The 20,753-nt window shown below is 55.4% G+C and overlaps 2 protein-coding genes across 3 annotated transcripts in view; both read right to left on the bottom strand.

The window, feature by feature from the left end:
* The window catches only part of Slc8a2 (solute carrier family 8 member A2), a 29,087-nt gene extending 20,008 nt beyond the window's left edge, over positions 1–9,079 (bottom strand). Inside the window, exons 1-2 of the mRNA XM_013125520.3 lie at positions 8,926–9,079; positions 4,650–5,340 (exon numbers count right to left, since the gene is read on the bottom strand). Coding sequence (XP_012980974.1) covers positions 4,650–5,324 — 675 coding nt within the window. The 5' untranslated portion in view covers positions 5,325–5,340; positions 8,926–9,079. The remainder of the gene's footprint in view (positions 1–4,649; positions 5,341–8,925) is intronic.
* A 2,849-nt stretch (positions 9,080–11,928) lies between these two features.
* Kptn (kaptin, actin binding protein) lies at positions 11,929–19,624 on the bottom strand. 2 transcript variants are annotated; one of them, XM_013125496.3, is made up of 12 exons: positions 19,323–19,624; positions 18,730–18,812; positions 18,542–18,626; positions 18,413–18,467; positions 17,282–17,357; positions 17,097–17,170; positions 16,422–16,531; positions 16,268–16,345; positions 15,483–15,585; positions 14,293–14,428; positions 14,044–14,214; positions 11,929–12,297 (listed from the first exon to the last, which is right to left on the bottom strand). In XM_013125496.3, exons 1-12 carry the CDS (start codon positions 19,543–19,545, stop codon positions 12,172–12,174), a joined length of 1,320 nt encoding a protein of 439 aa, XP_012980950.1. In that variant the 5' UTR covers positions 19,546–19,624; the 3' UTR covers positions 11,929–12,171. The 2 variants fall into 2 exon arrangements, with proteins under 2 accessions (XP_012980950.1, XP_005086503.1); XM_005086446.4 differs by having other exon boundaries at positions 15,483–15,558.
* Positions 19,625–20,753: the final 1,129 nt, after the last annotated feature.

The following is a 20,753-nucleotide window of genomic DNA, read 5'->3' as shown; positions in this document are numbered from 1 at the left end:
CTCTCTGGTCACCACGGTCTCACCATCTCCCCATGCCCACTGGTGACCACAGCCCTGGCCAGGCTCTCCTTCCTCAGAGCTTGAGCGGCTCTGAGGGGCAAGACTGACCTCTCAAAGTTCATTCCCTGAAGCTCTGGACCTGTAGGCACCATTTTCTTTTCATTCCGGGGAAGCCGCACCATGCACGGCCGATAGTTTTAGAAGGGGGTTTATCCAGGTGTGGTGGTGCATGCCCTTAGCTCTGGGAGGCAGAGGCAGGCTGATCTCTGCAAGCTGAAGACCAGCCAGGGCTATATAGTAAGACCTTGTCTCAAAAATATTTTTTTAATTTTTTTGAGACAGCATTTCTTTGTGTAGCCCTGGCTGTCCTGGAACTTACTATGTAGACCAGGCTGGCCTTGAACTAAGAGATCTTCCTGCCTCTGCAGGGATTTAACGTGTGCACCACCACTACCCGGCTTTCAAAAGTATCTTTTATTTTTATGTTCTAAGAGAGAAAAGGACAGAATGGGAAAGACAGCTCAGTGGCTTTTTTTCCAGAGGACCCAGCTTCAGTTCTTATACCCCCATGGAGGTTTGCAACCATCCATAACCCCAGTTCCAGGGATTCAGCACCTTCTTCTAGGCTTCAAAGGCAGCAGGCACAGACAAACATACAGCAAGACATTCATGCAAATAAAAATAAATAAACAATTAAATAAAATGACTTTGTGGTAGAGCCCCTGCCTAGAATCTACTGCTGAAGCTAGGGCTAGGGGTGTGGCTTAGTGGGAGAGTCTCTGCCTAGAATCCCCCAGTGAGGGGCTGGGGGTGTGGCTTAGTGGGAGAGTCTCTGCCTAGAATCCCCCAGTGAGGGGCTGGGGCTCAATGACAGGGCACCTGCCTAGCATGTGTAAGGCCCTAGGCTCAATCTCTGGTATGAAAGAAGTAAAGAAAAGAAATAACAGAAGTCAGCCTCCAAAACAATACAGAGAAACCCTGTCTCATAAGAACCAAAAAAAAAAAAAAAAAAAAAAAAGAAATAACAGAAGTACTCTCTGTTCACTACCATCACTAGTTCAATGATCTTGGGCTGGCTACAGACATAGACTCAACCTGTCTGCCCCCTGGACACACACAGGCACTATCCAGCAACACTTTCGAGCTTGGTGTGAGGATTATCTCCTCCCCTCCCCATCTTTCTGTGGTGTTTCCAGACAGGGTTTTCTCTGTGAAACAGTCCTGGCTGTCCTGGAACTCACTCTGTAGACCAGGCTGGTCTTGAACTCACAGAGATCCGCCTGCCTCTGCCTCCCAAGTGCTGGGATTAAAGATGTGTGTGCTGCCACCACCCGCTTCTTTCTAGTTTTTAAAAATTTATTTTTAAGAGAGAGAGAGGGGGAAAGAGAGGGAGAGGAAGAGGGAGGGAGGGAGAGAGAGAGAGAGAGAGAGAGAGAGAGAGAGAGAGAGAGAGAGAGAGAGAGAGTACATCTGTGCAGTTGCCTAAGAAGTCGAGAAAACGGTATCAAATCCCCAGGTACTGGAATTACAGGCAGTTGTGCGTCACAGATTTGGGTGCAGGGAACCAGAGTCAGGGTCTCTGGAAGAGCAGCCAGCACTCTTCATCACTAAGCCATCCCCCAACCCTGGAGACTTTCACATAAACACCCATTCACCCATATGTCGTCTTTCTCGTTAAGGGTAGACAGGTTAAAAATGGAAGAGTGTTTCAGGTCAGGTGGCCTCCCAAGTTCTTATAAATGTGTCTGAGGGAGAAAGAGGGCTTAAAAAACAAACAAACAAACAAAACATTTATTTATTGTTGTGAAGTCAGAGGACAGCTTTCAGGAGGCACTCAGGTCATCAGCCTGGGCCACAAGTGCCATTACCCACTGAGCCATCTTGCTAGTCCTGGAAAAGGGTCTTTAAAGATCCAATGTCCCATCCCATAGTTGCTGGGTCTCCTGATGGCTCTGCAACCTCACAGCTCCGCCAGGGCGAAAGCTGGGCAGAGGGCTCTGGCATGTCACCCCCACCCCCACCCCCACCGGTGTTGATCAGATCTGGAGCTTTTCCGTTAATCAGCAGAAAACCTCGGCATCTCCTACTTCATTTCCCTCCCTGAGTGTAAATGGAAGGTCCTTCTGGAAGGTTCTCACCTTACAGAGCTGCCACTATGAACAGGTGTGATGATTCGGCCACCCTGGGACCAAGGCTCTTTCTAGTCAACCCCCGGGAGCAAGGATGCCCTTGAGAGGAGGTTTGGGAAACCCCAGGGGTGCCACCATAGTTGGGGAGGAGCATGCGATCCTGACTTGGTGGCCTCAGGAAGTCCAGGGACAGTCCCATACCAGAAGGAACAAGACTCCATCCTTCAGAACACCAGGCACTACTGTTCCTAAAGACACTGTGCACAATGCTGGGTGGTGGTGGCGCACACCTTTCATCCTAGCGGGAGGCAGAGGCAGGCGGGTCTCTGTGAGTTCAAGGCCAGGCTGGTGGACAGAGTGAGTTTCAGGACAGTCAAGGCTGCCCAGAGAAACCCTGTCTCGAAAAATCAGAGAGAGAGAGAGAGAGAGAGAGAGAGAGAGAGAGAGAGAGAGAGAGAGAGAGAGAGAGAAACACAGGGTTCACTTCTGACTTTTGCTTGATTTCTTTCTTTTTGTTTACTGACTCAAGATCTCTTGTAGCTCCCGCTGGCTTTGCACTCCTGACTTCCTGAGTGCTGGATCACAGGTGGGCATGCTCGACCCTGCTGTAGTGCTTTCTATTTTCCCTTGTGATTTCGCAGACACCCATGGCACTTATGTTTATGTTTGATTTCGAGGCTCCTCTGCCTCTCGAATGGAATGATGCCTGATTTTTTGTTTGTTTTTCTTTCTCTTCAACCTAGCTTACTTATCCTAACAGACCCAGTGTGAGGCCCCCTGTGCGGGTTGGAAGTGCCGAGATCACGCACATTTACTCGGCTTTGCAAGAGCATCCTCCTCTCTGTGTGCACGCAACACTGACTTTTCAAGAAGCCAGGTGTGTCAAAGATTTCATTCACAGGACGCAGAGCTCCGTTTACTGTGTTCCGGGCACACTGATTCAAGGCCTTCCACACAGAAAGGCTAAAGTCACCTCGGAGCTCAGCAATGGAAAGACCCACACACAAAGGGACTTAGCAGAGGTTGGATTTGAACCCAGGCATTTGGCTACTGGGTCTATGAACCAAGCTTCTTCTTCTTCTTTTTTCTTTGTTTTGGTTTATTCGAGACTAGGTTTCTCTGTGTAGCCCTGGCTGTCCTGGAACTCAATTTGTACACCAGGCTGGCCTCGAACTCACAGAGATCCACCTGCCTCTGCCTCCGGAGTGCTGGGATTAAAGGTGTGCGCCACCATCGCCCGGCTTCTGGCTTCGATTCCACAGTGTCTTTTTTCCCCCTCTCTCCTTCCTTTCCTCCGTTTCTCCCCTCTCTCCCTCCCCTCTCCCTTCCTGTACTGGGGATCGAACCCAAGACTCCATGGGGCTAGGACATACACTACACCTTAGCTACATCTCCACCCCCTTTTTGTTTTTCAGAAGTGTTTTCACTGTGTGACCCAGGCTGAACTCAAACTCATAGCAATCCTCCTGCCTCAGCTTTCCTAGTGCTAGGATTACAGACCCAGATAATCCCTGCAGTCTCCACTTTGATGCCAACCCTAAAGCACTTTTACGTCTGGGTCCTTCTGGAGCAGGATCTATTAAGCGACAGGAGTTAACAGATCATGCACAGCGTGAGTGAGTGAGTGAGTCTTGGGCAAATAAATTATGCATGTGTGTGTGGGGAACCGGCTGAGGCCAGGCCCATGAATAAATTATGCAAATAGAGGCAGCCGTCTTAGAATTGTGGGAAATAAATTAACCAAATGTTGTAAAGGAAGATGAGGGCAGGCAGGGGTGCAGGTGAAGACACTGGACGCGGAAGGGGTGGGGGCATTGTGGGAATTGGGGGGTGAGCCAGGCAGCTGTGAGTTTCAAGTTTGTCTCGGTGCAGAAATAAATTATGCAAAGTGGACACCGGCCCCTGCCGGTGTCTCTGCCAATCGGATGGGAGTATAAACTACACTGAGTCTGAACTGAAGATGAATAATGAATGAGCCATGCAAACGGCCCCTCATCTCTCCGGCCCTACGGAGAGATAAATTATGCAGATGTGGGTACCACAGATGCCAGTCCGTGGATATATTATGTAAATGGACCAAGTTACTCAAATTGATTTGCACTGTCAGAACACAGGGGGGTGGCCTATGCAAGTGTAGTGTGAATTATGCACATAGAGATGTCTTATTGCAAAGTCGGGAATAAATTATGCAAAAGAAGTGCTCTCAGGTAACTCTGTGGCAAGCGGAGGCATGTCTAACACGGACCTTGGGCTCTGTCAGCCCATGCAAAGCCTTGGGAATTACCTTCTCTACTTGCATCTCTGCATCTTTGGGAATTACCTGCATCTCTGACTTGCTGTCTTGGCTCAGGCCTCTAGTGCAGAGAGTCAGCGGCACAGCTGTGTCTGGTGTTTCTGTTCGCATGCATGCGCGCGCACACACACACACACACACACACACACACACACACACACACACACACAGGAGCGTGCAGACACTCCAAGCCACCAGGCTCTCCTGGAACCCTGGTCTTTACTCACCTGGACCACACCTGGGGAGAAAACTGCCAGAATGAGATAAAGCCAGACGTAGGCAAAGATGCTCCAGGAGGCTGTCACGAAGAAGACCCTCAAATGCTTGATCTTACGGCTTTCGCCAGCCGGGATGACATACACACACACAGCAATGACCACAAACATGTTGAAGGCGGCGCTGCCCACGATGGTGCCTGGGCCCAGTTCACCTGCCTGGAAGTTGTGGCCACAGACCTCGATGACAGACAGCAGAATCTCAGGTGCCGAGGAGCCCAGGGCCATGAGGGTGAGGTTGGACACTGTCTCGTTCCAGATGCGCACAGTGCCCACGCTGGTCTCCCCGTTGGCCTTGGTGATGGTAATCTCCTTCTCCTTAGATGTGATGACCTCAATGGATGCCATGAAGCGGTCGGCAATGATGGACACGCCCAGGAACATGTAGACCATGGCCACAAAGTACACCACGGCCCTTGCTGCCTTGTCCCCCAGCGACGGGTCATCCGGTTCCCACACAGGCAGCAGCACCCCTGGCTGGCAGCGGTAGGATCCTTGGCAGCCACCTGGACTGGCATCGCTGTCGTTAGCAGGGGGAGGCGGCAGAGAAGGGGTCGGAGTGGCCTCCCCCAAGCAGTAGGGTGCCCCCAGGAGGAGCACAACCCCCACCAAGGCCAGTGGAGCCATGGAGGGTGGTGGAGTCCTGAGGGGAGGAGCAGAAGATAAAAGTGAGTGGATCGGATGTCTCCCTGTCACTCAAAAGGCACAGTGAGGGCTGGGGGGTGTGGCTCAGTGGTAGAGCCCCTGCCTAGAATCCCCCAGTGAGGGGCTGGGGGTGTGGCTCAGTGGTAGAGCCCCTGCCTAGAATCCCCCAGTGAGGGGCTGGGGGTGTGGCTCAGTGGTAGAGCCCCTGCCTAGAATCCCCCAGTGAGGGGCTGGGGGTGTGGCTCAGTGGTAGAGCCCCTGCCTAGAATCCCCCAGTGAGGGGCTGGGGGTGTGGCTCAGTGGTAGAGCCCCTGCCTAGAATCCCCCAGTGAGGGGCTGGGGGCATGGCTCAGTGTCAGAACCCCTGCTTAGGGTGGGGCTCACTGATAGACCTCCTATCTAGCATGCAGAAGGGCCTGGGTTTCATCACCAGCCCTGTCAAACAAGGAGACTCAGGGAAACACAGAGATCGCCACATGGAACATCCAGAGGAAATGACACAAGGACGCCCAGGACAGAGGGGCCTGGTGAAATGCTAGGAACATTAATAAATCAAAATACCCTGGGAGCCCACAGCCAACCATCACACACCCTTAGGAGTCAGCAGCGCTGTTCCTCGGACAGGCTTCTGAGCCCGTCTCACCAAAGGGTCCCCAGGAGAACGTCCACATCAAATTGTCTGGGACAGGGCCAACCTGGAGGCCCCTCAACGATTAAGTTCAGAAACAGCAATGGGGTAGCATACTGCCTTAAGCAGGGTGGGAACTACAGCTGGCTGTGATGACCCAGAGGAGCCGGAACCTGAGGCCTGGGCCTGAGGGAAGGACGCCAGGCACAGAGAACACCGTGAGGCCTCTGCGTGAGCCCAGAGCTGGAGGGCAGGAGTCCACCGGGCAATTCTAGTCATCCCCATTTGGCCCTTGAGGGGGCTGTGGTAGGTTCTGGGTCTGAGTGGCTATTTCTGTCTTTCTGTGTTTATGTTTTATTACATTTTTTATGTATTTGGGAAGGGGGTGGCCTGTGTGCTCTGGCTGAAGAAGAGAGAATGTATTCTACAAAGTTGTCCTCTGACTTTACACATGCACACAATAATAAATTAATAATAAGCACCCCCGAGCTCCCATCCGTCCTCTTTCTAGAACATTCCATGGCTCCCGTCTCAGAGAACTGGGGCCCCTTCCCTTGCCTGTATGACCTCTCTCTCCCTCCCTCTCTTTTGTCTGCTCTGTTCCAGGCGCTCTACCCTCTGTGGTTGCTTGCACAGACCATGCGAGTTTCTCCCTGGGGACCTCAAGTCTCTCCTCTTTGGGTTTCTTGGTTCTTGTACCCCTGACTGTCCTTGCCAAGATGCAACACCTGGCCTTTGGGGTAGGCGTCTTCCACTCCGTTCACGAAGCAGAGGATCAAGGCTCAGAGAAGTGAATCGATTTACCCAGGTCACCCAGCATCTACTCTCCCCAGAAGGATGCCCAAGGTCTGAGCGCCCAGCCCCGCCCTCATGTAGCTATGGTAATCCAGTTGCCTATTATAGAGAAAAGGCGGGCAGAGGAGCTGTCACCTGAGCTGGCTGCCCTCTTAGAGATGCCTTGGGGGTGCCTCCAGCCTCAAGTCTCCAGGAATCTCCACCTTCCATGGCAGTCTGAAAAGTTCCTCTGGAAGTCTAACCCACAGCCTGCCCTCAGCTCACACCCACAGACCAGGAGCAGGCTTCTCTGGGGGAGGGAGGCAGCATGTTGGCAGAACTTCCCGAAAAGGAGTGAGCAGTGAGTGAGTGTGTGTGTGTGTGTGTGTGTGTGTGTGTGTGTGTGTGTGTGTGTGGGCAGGGGCGGGGAGAGGGGTGATTCTTAAAGGGCCACTGCGCAGTTAGCCCCCTAGGCAAGGCCCCTAATGATATATCTAATTAGCAGCCCCTAATTAGCAAACACTCAGGCGTAATTATGAACCCACCGGGATCCCAAGCAGATTCCCCTCCTTCCTCTTGGGCTTTTGGGAGAAACAGGGAAGACCCAGAACGTCAGGAATCCATGTAGCCACATCTAACTGCTTCTTTTGGGGAGGGCAAGAACCCTGGGAAGTTCTCCAGGAAGACCAGGGTCAGCAAACTAGTGTTTGCGGGCCCAGGGGCGGGGTTAGCTAGTCTATTCAACCCCTTTTGCTGCCACCCAGATTTACCCCATCGCTCTCTCTCTCTGGGTCTTGGAAGAGGGACCCAGGAGAGAAAGCACTAGATAAATATTTGTGAAACTCATGGACAAGAGGCCTGAGCACTGTCTGTCTATGGCTGGGGCAGCCACACTTTCTGCTCGGGCTTCCTCCTCTGAGCCTTGAAAGCTAATCTGGGTGTAGACTCAGAGGCAAAAAAGGATCAGGTTGAGTCCAGGAGGAGCAGGCAGGGCAGATGGTGACATCTCAGGGCTTGGAGGCAGGGGCATCCCCAGTCTGGCGGGCTGGTAGCCAGCTGGGTTAGTGGTGAGTGTCTTGTTCAGCCTGGTCTGCCTCTGGGGGATTCTGGGAAGAATCTCCCATCGAGGCAACCACAGCAGAGTGAGGACCCAGGGTGTCTCCTGACAGCTGGGGGCTGCACTGCAGAGTGGGAACACAGAATTCAGAAAACACACACACACACACACACACACACACACACACACGGGACACCGTCTGTCCCGTCCCTCCCTTAACCACACAGTATACACAGGGTTGAGAATTGCAGACAGGTAAACTGAGGCTGGGGAGGGGAAGGAATTGGCCAAGACAGAAGCAGAACAGAACTGTGGTGTCAGAGGCGTGGGGCTCCTAACCCAGTGACCTTTAAAGCCATCTGGAGTTCCCACACGCCTGCCACACAGGGCGGGGACCTTGTGGGCACGCCAAAGCTCACCCCGGCTCTGGCCCAGGTGTTGGCCAGCACCTCGCCCACCTTCCCCAGAGCCTTTCCTGAGGGAAGGGAAGCGCCAGGCTGAGTCTCTCTGTAGAACCCTCAGGAGATCTGCTTTCCCACCCAGCCTTGCAGGTGTGAGGCTGGAGGGATGGAAGTGAGACTTCGGGAAGGACCTGTCTAACCTGACCTTAGAGCAGTGCCCAGGAGTACCAAAGTGTCGCAGAGTTGTCCAAAGAATGAATGGACAAACAGTGAAGGATTCGGGAGTTAGACTTTGCAAGGACTGGTCTAATGTTACTACACAGGTTAGGCTGTAGGCAGGACCAGCCTCAGAATGTCAGGGTTGGGAGGATGGGGAGACCTGGGCTGAGGAGGGGTGAGGAGGACTTGGGGGCACTCCAGGCCCTGGGGGGGGGAGTCCACGCTGCGGGGGATCAGCCTCCTCCAGGTCCCCGTGCATCAGGGGCGGAGACAGAGGTGTGTGGGTGTGAATCGGCTGCAGGCAGAGGGAGAAGAGGGGAGAGACGGAGAGACCCAGGTGCCCAGAAACAGACAGACAGACGCACACCATACACATGGCGCGAGCAGAAAGCCGGCCAGCCAGGACTGGGAGCCAGGGCTCAGGGAGCCCCCCGCACTGGACGACGCAGCGCAGCCTGGGTTCTCGCAGCCCCGGGGCTCCGGGCGGCTACGCTGGGCTCTTACCTGCCTTGCGGCCGGGCCGGTCCCCGCTGGGCCGCCGCGGTGGGCGCCTCCGCCCGAGGAGGAGAGGGAGAAAGAGGGAGAGGAGCCGGGGACTGAGGGAGAGCGGGGAGGAGGGAGGAGAGGGGATGCGAGGAGGGGAGCCGGGGAGGGGCCGGGAGAGGGCGGAGCCCAGGGGAGGGGGCGGGGACAGAGGAGATGGGGGGCGGAGGGAGGAGCCCCGGGGAGGGGGGCTAGACCGGAGCGGTAGGGGAGTACAGCTAGGGAGGAGGGGGGAGGGGGCGGGGACGGAGGAGATGGGGCGGGGGGATCAGCGGAGAAGAGGGTCTAGGTTGAAGGAGGGAGAAGCCGCTGAGGGGAGGGCATGGGACCGGCGAGCAGGGGAAAGGACCACCGGGAGGTGGGAGGGAGGAGATTAAGGAGGGGTAGGATGGGGACAGGGGAGCTGTGGGCTGGAGGACAGAGGCAGATTGGCAGAGGGAGGAGCTGAAGGAGGAGAGAGGGTGGGCACAGGGGAGCTGGGGAAAGGACCACCAGGAGGAAGAGAAGCCAGAGGAAGAGAGGGAGGAGCCAGAGGAGGGCGGGGCTTATGGGAGGGAATGGGGCCTGGGAGCTCCAGCTAGGGAAGCTGCTGAGGGAGGAGCCATTGAGAGGAGGCGTGGTCATGGGAGCTGGGGGCGGGGACACCGAGCTCGGAGGAGGCCTTACAAGAGAGCAGGAGGGAGGAGCCCGGTAGGGGGCGTGGCCAAGGGAGCTAGGGGGCGGGGGAGGGGCCTGACCGTGGGGTTTGCAGGTTGCCCTAGTCTCGGGGTTCAGCACTAGAGGGCCGAGGACAGCGACGGAGGGCTCAAGTGCGTGCACTTGTTTGTGTCATCTCCGGTCCCCCCTGTGATCACACACAAGCAGCATCCCGTCCATACAAGGGCCCAGAGATGCAGTCATCGCTACAAATAGCCACAGGCTGGCAGACCTGGGGGAAGGGGGGGGGCAGGAATGCTGGGCGGCAGCTCTTCCAAGTTCACAGGCTCAGCCTGCTCAGGGAACCTCACAGAAGGCAGGGAACTGCCACCAGAGTGACCAGGTACGACGAGACCCACAATCAAAGCCTCCACCCCGCCAAAACACTCTCCCTAACAGCCCTTGGAGGCAGATGCTATTAACTCCATTTCAACATTTCAAAGGTGGGGAAACTGAGGCAGCAGGTAGGTACTGGAGTGTGGCTCCAGGCTCTGTATCCTTAACCACTGCTGCCTCTGGGCTGAGGACAAGGTAGGAAGGATCAAGGCTATCCGGTGTGGTGACACACATCTCTGATCCCAGCACTCACGGGAGGCTGAGGCAGGAGGATGGTTGAGTTCCAAGCCATCCTCATAACAAGTCCTAGACTCAAAACAAAACGATTTGGGGGTGGGAGTTGAGGATGTGGACCAGCTGGTAGAATGCTTGTCTAACATGCACCAAGCAAGGCCTGGGTTCTGCCCTTGGTACTGTCAAAACCAGGCACGGTGGTGCATGCCCGCAATCCCAGCAATCAGGAGGCAGAGGTGGGAGGATCAGGAGTTAAATGTCACCCTTGGCTAGAGGCCAGCCTGAGCTCCATGAGACCGTCTCAACTCCCCCCTGTAACTGCGAGCATCCTGGGAGTCAGTCCTGAGTCGAGCGTCCTAGGAGTCTGAAGACAAATTCCCCAGCCGGCATGAGGTTGGACACACATAGCTGTACTGTGCCCACCCACCAGCAAGCGTACACCTCCTCAGGATGCATGCACCACACACCGTCACCATCACTATCCTCGCCACCCGTCTCCAGGCTCCCTCCCTCCACAGGACAGGTGACAGGTGCCGGGTGCTGGGCACAAAAAGGTGGTATGGCAGGGAAAGAGGGCAGCCCCTGCCAGGAGCCGGTGCCCGCTGCCAACTCTGGCAGGACACTCTTGGGCCTGCTGCCAGGAGGGGGGAGTTCCAGCTCCCCGAGGCTTCCCACGCCTGCGCCCGGCTTCTTCTAGAGCTTGGAGCCTGGGAAGTTGGGAAGTTGGTATCGGATCTCCCAAGACCTGGAGGCTGCTCAACTTTGCAGTGGAGGAAGGTGGGCAGATGTACAGGTGGACTTCCCTGGTGGGGGAACACATGCCCTTCCAAGGAAGCCCCACTCAGGCCCCACGCCCAGCCTGGATTCACTCTGAAACTTGCCAGACCCACTGACTCCAATTCTTCTCCTTGTCTGGGACTGGGAAGGCAACCCTTCCTCCTTGGCTACCTTCCTCTGGATCTTGGGTTGCAGACTCTGATGGAGCCGGGGGTGGTGGGATGGTGGCAACTGCCTTGTCTCACTCCTCCTGGGCTGTTTAGCTGAGCTGTACCCAATAACCACTTCAGCATGGTCTCTTGGTCTAACTTTGACCCCCCCCCATCCCCATCAGAATCCAAGCTCAATTATCTTCTGCTAGGAGCTAGCCTTGGTTCTTGCCCAGTCTAATCGCTTTTGAGATCACCTCCCCCGGCTGGACCAGTAACGTGACCACTTCTACCTCTGGGCTGAGGGAGTCTGCAGACCCCTTACTGCTTAGCCAGAGATGCTAAAAAGCAACCCAAATCCCCAAAGATTCCCTGAGTCTCCACGGGTTTCGCAGGAGCCCTACCGGAGCCCAAAGCCCCTTCTAGTTAGAGTTCTCACTTCCCTTCACTGTTGATGCCGCGTCTACGCTTTCTCCTTCATCCCCCGTGGAGACAACGAACCCAGAAGCCTCTGGCTCAGGGTGGCCTCAGTGGCATTTGTCTGGCGCCATACTTCCCGAGTTTAGCTCACCAGCGCGGAGAAATGCTCCCCAGCTCTCAAACGTGCAAGCCAACCCCACCCCCTCCATCCTTCCCTCTGGGTCTAATCTTGGACTCTCACTGCGGAGTTCCCCTCCTAAGTTCCTTGGGAGTGAATTCAGCAGAACTTGGCATACAGTAAGTGCTCAATAGATGCTTGCCAGGCAAAGGAAATGAAGACAGCTAGGACAGCTTTTGTCGCTCTGCATGTATAAATAGTCTCCGGGAGATCAATGGCTGATGGGACCACAGGGGTTCTCTGAGAACATCCCCTTTCCAGTGGCTCTGAGGGGTGATGGGTTAGAGTTGCCCAGCGCACCAGGGCGGGTCAGGGACTCCCAGCATCCCTGAGTCCCGGGGAAGCACCCCTTTTCTCAGATGCTTCCCCCACATCAATGACGGACACGAGATGCCCGGGCCCGAGGAGAGGGGTTGCTCAGGAGGCTGGGGGCTCCTCAGGCCTGGGACCCACTCTGTCCCCAAGGCCCTGCTGATGTTTCCTCTGCTCCACTCGATGACGAAGCCTCGTCAAGACCAGCTCGGAGGCCTGGATCAGGCTGTGCTGTGGGAACAAAAGGGGAGCATTAAGTGGAGACAGTGGAGCACAGGCTAGACCATCCTGGGAGGTCAGGGGCTCAGCCACAGCAGGAGGGCCAAGAGTAGACCCGAGGGTGCCGGGTGAGAATGGGTATCCCTGACAGGAGTGGAGGCCGGACTCAGCAGGAGGGGCTCGGCCAATTTCCTGTGGGAATGGCAAAGCCTGGACTTAGATGGAAAGGACTGAGGTTGGAAATCAGTGTGGGAGTGGCTAAAGCGAAAAGGACTTGTGAATTTTGGGATAGCCCTGGCTGCACAGTATGACTCAATCCCCAGCCCACAAGCTGGGTGGACACAGCGCAGTGGGTTTGGTACCAAGTATCACACACACACACACACACACACACACACACACACACACACACACACACACACGCATGCACGCGCGCACGCGCACGCACACACACACACGCACACACGCGCACACACACACGCACGCACACACGCACGCACACACGCACACACGCGCACGCACACACGCACGCACACACGCACACACGCGCACACACACACACGCACGCACGCACGCACGCACACACACACACGAGTAAGTGGGAAGACGGAAGGGAGGAGAGAATACGAAAGTAATCTGTGGGAGAGACAGAGGGCGCCAAGTGACACATGACACTAGAGGATACTTGAGGTTCAGCTGTTAGAGAGAAGCTGAGGTTAGACCACAGTGGGAAGGACAGAGGTGAGACCCTGGCAGCAAGGGAGAGGTCAACAGGGCGAGGACCACATAGAAGTGGAAAGCAGGAGTTGAGGTTAGACCTCAGAGAGGCTCCCTTGGGGCTCGTGAGCTGCCAGCCTACTCAAGGCCCAGTAAGAGACTCCGCCTCAAGGTGATAAGATGGAGGAGACCTGAAGTCCTCTGTGGCCTACAGACAGACAGACAGAGAGACACACTCCTGAAACCCTTCCTGGCCTACACACACACGCACGCACGCACGCACGCACGCACGCACACACGCGCGCGCACCCACGCACGCACGCACCCACGCACACATGCACAGTCAAGCTTGATGTAGAAGTCATGAACTTACCAGCGAGCTGGGGGCCAGATCACATTAACCAGGGAAGACGGGAAGCAAAAGCAGGCTATGGTGGGAAAGGGTAGGCTGTGTCCAAACAGACACATCAAATAAACTGAAGGCGATCAAGACCAGCCTGATGTCTAGCCCTTGGGATGGGGTAGACAACACGAGGAATGACCAACAGAATCTGGAAGAAGTGTCTGGAGACTATGGCCTCAGGTGAGAGTAAAGAATAGAGCATGTAGCATGGCCAGATGGTACAGGCCTATAGTTCCAGCTACTCCCAAGGCTGAGGCAGGAAGGATTGTAAATTCAAGGCCTGCATGGGCTAGAGTAAGAGTCTGTCTCAAAACACCAAGAGCTGGGGGTGTGGCTCAACAAGAGTATCTGCTGAGAATTCCCCAGTGAGGAGCTGGGGGTGTGACTCAGTGGTGGAGCCCCTGCCTAGAACCCAGTGAGGGGCTGGGGTGTGGCTCAGTGGTAGAGCCCCTGCCTAGAATCCCCCAGTGAGGGGCTGGGGTATGACTCAGTGGTAGAGCCCCTGCCTAGAATCCCCCAGTGAGGGGCTGGGGTGTGGCTCAGTGGTAGAGCCCCTGCCTAGAATCCCCCAGTGAGGGGCTGGGGTGTGGTCAGTGGTGGAGTTTTTCCTCTACAAATAAACAAATAAAGGGCGGTACCTGGAGGATGTGCACCCCTTTCAGGGATACCACAACCAGCTCCTGCAGCCCATCCCCAGTCAGGTCCACATGGGCCATGGCCAGCAGAGGGCTGGCGAAGGTCCGACGCCACAGCAGGCGGAAGCCTCTGCTGGCCTCAGGCAGCGCGTGGTACTTATAGCAGAGCAGCTCCTGTGGGCAGAGGGGTCAAGGTCACAGGGGCTGCGGAGGGTCACTGCAGAGGAGTGACAGGCTCATCTCAGGACCCACCTGTCCGTAGGTGGCCACCAGGACTTCTGGCTGCCCATCTAGGTCCACGTCAGTGACCAGGCCACAGAGGACACTGTCGAACTGGTCGCTGCTGGGTAGGAGAAGTTGGTCTTCCAGGCCCTGGTTCAGAAGGTCCCTGAGGGCCCCCACATGGGGGTAAGGGCAGGTCAGATGGCCGGGCCCTGCCGCCTTTTGACTGCAGACTGTAGCTGATGCCTGACTGGCTCCCCCGCCCCCACCCCCAGAGGTCCAGATCCACTTCCCTGGAGCTGAACACCTTTGTCTCCATGCGTGTAACTTTGAAGTCCCCACTCAGGGACCACCTGTCACTCCAGTGCATGGCCTTGGGTCCATCCCGCCGACCCCATCCTGGATGCCCACTGTACTCCCGGGTGCACACCCCCATGGTGGCTCTTGGAGATACAGGTGCCGTGGTCCCTCACCTAGGCACCCGGTGCCTTACAGAGCACGGGCAACTCGGCACCTGCTTTGACATTCCCACCCCCAACCCAGAGTGTGCCGGAGCGGACAGAACTAGCTCACGGCAGCTGATGATGGAGAGTGTGCGTGTGCATGTGCTCGTACTTGAATGAGGGGGGAGGTGGAGTCGGAGAGGTGGGGGTGGGGGGGTGCGGGGGCTGGAGATGTAGTTTAGTTGGTAGAGCGTAGCATGAAGGAAGCCCTGGGTTTAACCCAGCACCACACAGTCGGGCTGTGGTGGCGCACGCCTGGAATCCCAGCACTCAGGGGGCAGAGGCAGGGGGATCTCTGTGAGTTCAAAGGCATCCTTAGAGCCATGTAGCCGGAGGGCAGCCTTGACTTCGGGAGGGGCCGTCTCGCTCCCACCACCAACACACACAAAGATGACCGTCTTTGCAGTTTCACAACTTTGGGTGGCTAAAAAATCTGAGATGGTGGGAATACTGACACTACAGACCTGCCAAGCAGTTCAAGTCTAGGCCTTCCCGACTCAGTGTTCGCTGGCATCCACCCGTGCCAGGGGTCTGGGTATCTTTAAGGGCAGGGAGACGTAACCGCCCTTAACAAGTTTTCTACAAGATCCAGATGTGAGCACTCCCCCCTCCTCCCTGATTACAGCACCCCCTCCTGATCCTACCCACCCCAAGGGTTGACAAGGTTAGACCACACCCACACAGGCACGGGGTTGAATTGCACCCAGAAACCCTCACCAGTATACTGCCGCCGGCTCCAGCATGCTGGCAACAAGCAGACTGTATCCTTCCTGCTGTGGGCTGGCCTCGGTTGCTATGGAGGAGACAGGAGATGGAGGGCCTATGGGGACAGGGTCTACTTTAGCCCGTTCCCTCCTTCAGTGAGAATGAAGGCTGGACCTCAGGACAAAGACCCAAGATCGCGTCTCTCAGGTTAGAGGCCGGACTATGAAATGACTGTTCTAACCTAAAGTTAGAACACCATAGGAGAGACAAAGGTTAGACCGGAGTTGAAGTCTAAGGTTAGACCATGGTATGAGGACGGGGGTGGGGGGGGGGGGTGGGGGTGGGGGGTTGGTTGGGAGACCCCTGTTTAGAAGGCAAAGGGCAGGTCAAGGTGAATGTCAGTATAGGAGAGACCAAGGTCAAGGAACAGGAAGAAGGTAGCACCTGGGGATGCCGTGAGACCATGATTGACAGAACAGCTGTTAGTCAAAGGGAAAGAAGCATGGGGTGGGGGGAGTCAGTGTAAGGTAATATGAGGAATGAAGGTTAGACCACAAAGGGAAAGGCGAAAGTAGAGTAGAAGTTCAAGGCTAGACCACGGAGTGGAGAATGAGGTCGGCAGATAAAAAGAAACGAGCAGAGTCCAATCTGTGGCACGGCTCATGGGCGTCGGGAGGGGCGGCTGGAGGGGCGTCGGGAGGGGCGGCTGGAGGGGCGTCGGGAGGGGCGTGGACTCTCAGGGCGGGGACAGCTGAACCCTCTGAGTTCACCCTCCAGGACCAGAGCAAAGAGCTCACCGTCAGGGCTGCACAGGCTGAACAGGATCACTCGGGAGATGGGCCCATCCTGCAGGACTGTCCATGTCTGCAGGATCTCTGTGTGGAGAGCAGGGGCTCAGGCATCTGTCCCCATCCCTGGGCTCGGCCCCACCCAGCCGGGCCTGACCCTCACCTCGATTCCTCTGGTCGACGTGAGCCACACGCACATAGCCACTCTGGCAGCCCAGAGCTGAGAGGCGCCGGGATGAGCCGGGCAGGTTGCGGACATCAAGCCAGAGGACGCTGGTGGGAGCAGACGGATGGGCGAGCACACCAGTAGGTATCGCAGAGCCCCAGCCCCATTTTGCTTCCCAGGCCCACCCAGGCCCATGCTGAAGCATCAGGACCCTGCAACCTGACTCTCTCGGGGGCCAGTCACTACCTCGCAAGCACACTGAGCCCCCTGTGTTTGCCCTGGGGACATCTGTCCACGAGCAATTTTCTTGAGAACATGCTACCTAGCTGCCTTTTTTCTCTCGTTTAGACAGAGTCTCGTGTAGCCCAGGCTAGTTTTCAATGTCACGATACAGCCAAAGATGAACTTGAACTCCTGACCCTCCTGTCTCTACCACCTTGAGTGCTGAGGTTACAAGTGCCTGGATTTTGTGGTGCTCTGGATTATGGAACCCGGGGCTTTGAAGATCCTAGGCAAGCACTCTAACACCCCAACACGCTTCCTAGTTCCTCTAAGGTCGCCCCTACTGCGTACTGTACTAGAGGGTGGCCTGATCTATCTGGATTCTCTGCAGTCAGGGCCCTGGTCCCTTCTTTGGGTGTAGGGTAGAGGGTGGGTGGGGTCCCCTCCTACCTACTAGTCAGGTTCGTGAGCTCTGGGAAGAGGTTTTCCACGGGCTGCTCTTCGAACTGATGAAGCTCCTCATTCTGGAGGAACGAGACCCACCCCAGGCTCCGGAGTAAGCCAACAGCTTCCCACGCACGGGCCATCACTGCAGTGGGATCCCTGTCAGATGATGCCCAGCCTGCCCACCTCACCTCCTTGTAGAGATGGATGGCTGGATCATTCCCGCTCAGGAGAAAGACGGTCTCCAGCTGGTCTCCAACCTGGACTCTGAAAGCAGAGAAATCTAGAATGTGCTAGGGCCAGAATGGGGTCGAATTCCTCCGGGGATTTAGAAATGCCACTGTCAATTTATTCGGAGATAGGGTTCCATGGACCCCCATGCTGGAGTTGAAGTCACTATGTAGCCACGGCTGACCTTGAACTCCCGATCCTTCTACCTGTACCACGCACCCCTAGCCTGAAATATGTGTTTATAAAAACAAAACAAGCTGGGCGGTGGTGGTCCACGCCTTTAATCCCAGCACTCGGGAGGCAAAGGCAGGCGGATCTCTGTGAGTTCGAGGCCGGGCTGGACCGACAGCCTCCAAAACAATACAGAGAAACCCTGTCTCGTAAAAAACCAAAACAAAACACCAACAACAAAAACAAAACAAAAACAAAATTTTGAAGCTGGACAGTGGTGGCACACACCTTTAGTCCCAGCACTTGGGAGGCAGAGGCAGGTGGATCTCTGTGAGTCTGAGGTCAGCCTGGTCTACAAGGCAAGTTCCAGGAGAGCCAGGACTGTTACACAGAGTAACAAACAAACAAACAAACAAACAAACAAAACGTTGCCGGCACGAACCCTAACATTTAGAGACTAGCATGCCAGCGTGGATTAGTGTTCTGCAGATTTATGTACACTAACCCTTGAGTTCCATGGCTTTGAGATCTCAGAGCAGCCAAGTGAAGATGCTGGGAGACCTGCTCCGACAGCCCTGACTGCTAGAATCTTCACTCTTGGAATGGGCCTGCCAAACCTCACAGCAAGGGCCGATAAGATGACTCAGTGGATAAAGGCAAGTGCCACCATTCCGGATCACCTGGATTCGATCCCCAGAACCACCCACAGAGAGGAAGGAGAGGCCCCAACTCCTTCAGTTTGTTCTCTGACCACCGCCCCCATGCCTAGGGACCCTCTTGCACCCAAGTAAATATAAAAGAATCTATCTCAGGGATCGGGAGACAGAGGCAGGCGGATCTCTGTGAGTCCAAGCCATCCTGGTCTACAGAGTGAGTTCTAAGACAGCCAGGGCACAAGCCTCAGAGGAAGGATCACTCACTCTGCGTGGCACAGCTGGAAAGGCGTGAACTGGAGTTCCAAATTGAGGCAGCTCTCTGCAGAAACGACACAAGCTGAGCCCAGGCGCACCTGCCAGCCCCGCGCACCCTCTCCCCCAGGCTCCACTCACCTGCAATGGAGTCCAGGTTGTACTCTGAGCCAGGCTCATAGTCACAGTAAATGTTAAGAAAAGGACTGCCCTTGTCTCCTGAGTCCTAGGGGTGGAAACTGACCTCAGAGGAGGTAGAGGGGGCGAGAGGCATTTGGAGTACATGCAGGGACTTGGTGGGTATGGACAGGTGGAGGGCGCTGCGGTACCTTTATAAATGTGATGCCCACCACCAGGCCTCGCTTTGGGGGTGACTTGTTGAAGGTGTCGAGGGACACGATCTCTGCATCCACTGCGAGAGGAGTTCAAAGTTCAGCGATCAGGCAGGTCTCCACTCCTGCACCCCTGAATCACACTGACTTCTTACCACTGTAGCAAAAACGTTAGGTCTCCGGGAGTCCTAACCACTGGTACCATGACCTCTGACCACCGAGTACCAGACTGTTAACCTCTATTTTTGAGGAATGAACTCTAACTGCTTGCAGACCCTGACGACCTCTGTATCGGATCCTAATGATTACCAGGGTTTGTTTGTTTGTTTGTTTTCTCTCGAGACAGGGTTTCTCTGTGTAGCCCTGGCTGTCCTGGAACTTGCTCTGTAGACCAAGCTGGCCTCGAACTCACAGAGATCCTCCTGCCTCTGCCTCCCGAGTGCTGGGATTGAAGGCGTGTGCCACCACCGCCCGGTTTTTTGATTGCCACTTTTAACCCTGACCTCGCAACACAGTTAGCAACTCAGTCTTAAGGACTCCTCGATTGCCACCAGAATCCGGTCCCGCCCCGACACCACAGCGCCACGCACCGGGGATGTAGTTGAATTGCAGCTCTTTGGCCACAGGCCGGATTTTCTGTCGGAGGTCTTGGTAGCGGAAGCCGAGCACCTTGCCTTTAAGAGTGGCGGCGAGCAATTCCCCTCGCCCATCGGCTCCTCCTGCCAGTCCGTACACGTTGCTCTGCGACGAGAACCGTGTGAAGCTGTCCTCGCGGAGCGGACAGGGTCCGGCCGCCACGGCCGCTTCCCCCATCCTGGCCCTCTGCGGTCAGTCCCAGCTGGCTTGTTGCTCTCCAGCCTACCAGGGAGCCTCCACTCGCGCACACTGATGACGCCAAGAAGCTGCCGGCGTTGCCCTCTACCAAGATGGCGCCCGGTTTCCAGGCTGGCCGGCCCAGCCAACCTTGCCTTTCTGCGCCTGCGCACTGTTCTTTCCCATTTCAGAGCTAAGGAAAGGGTCTTCCAGAACTTGACATGGGATATGGCGACCGCTCCGGGCCTTTTTTTTTTTTTTTTTTTTTGGTTTTTCGAGACAGGGTTTCTCTGTGATTGTTTTGGAGGCTGTCCTGGAACTCACAGAGATCCGCCTGCCTCTGCCTCCCGAGTGTTGGGATTAAAGACGTGTGCCACCAACGCCCGGCTCCGGGCCTCTTTTTAAGCGGTGTGGGAAGTAGAATAAGAATAACCATGAGCCGGGGAGGCGGGGGTTATGGCGCACGACAGTGAATCCAGCACTTGGGAAGTGGAGGCAGGTGGAACAGGAGTTCAAGGCTATCCTCTGCTACATAGACTTTGGGGTCCCGTCTTGAGTACAGTTTCCAGGCCAGCCTGCCTACATGAGACACCCCCAGGCCCATCTCTCTCTCTCTCTCTCTCTCTCTCTCTCTCTCTCTCTCTCTCTCTCTCTCTCTCTCTCTACACACACACACACACAACCTATTTTCCTTTTGTATAAGCACATTCCACCTGTCAATTTAATTAAAACTCACAATCAAGCTGACGCTGAGGGATATACCTTATCTTTTTTCTTTTTAGAAGACAGGACCTTGCTTCATAGCTTTGGCTGAACTGGCGATTTGCAGATCAGGCTGGGTTCAAACTTGTGACACTCTTCTTACTTCTGTCTGCTAAGTGCTGAGGGCACAGACACGTCTTTGTAAAGTAGGTACTCTTATTTAACTATCTTTAACTTTTACTTGTGTATGTGTTTCTGTATGGGCATGCGCACCATGTCATGTGCTCAGAGAACAACGGAGGGAGTCAGTTCTCTCCACTATGTGGGTCCCAAGGATTTGAACTCAGGTAGCCAGGCTTGGTGGCAAGTACCTTTACCTGCTGAGCCATCTTGCTGGCCCTAAAGTACTTTTAGGTATCTGTTTTACAGGTATGAATAAATTGCCTAAGACCACACAGATAGTAAGCAGCAGCTAGTATTAAATATGAATAAATTATAACTTCGTA

Source organism: Mesocricetus auratus, unplaced genomic scaffold (genome assembly GCF_017639785.1).
Source record: "Mesocricetus auratus isolate SY011 unplaced genomic scaffold, BCM_Maur_2.0 Super-Scaffold_100038, whole genome shotgun sequence".
NCBI lineage: Eukaryota > Metazoa > Chordata > Mammalia > Rodentia > Cricetidae > Mesocricetus > Mesocricetus auratus.
This window is presented reverse-complemented; position numbering and strand designations above follow the sequence as displayed.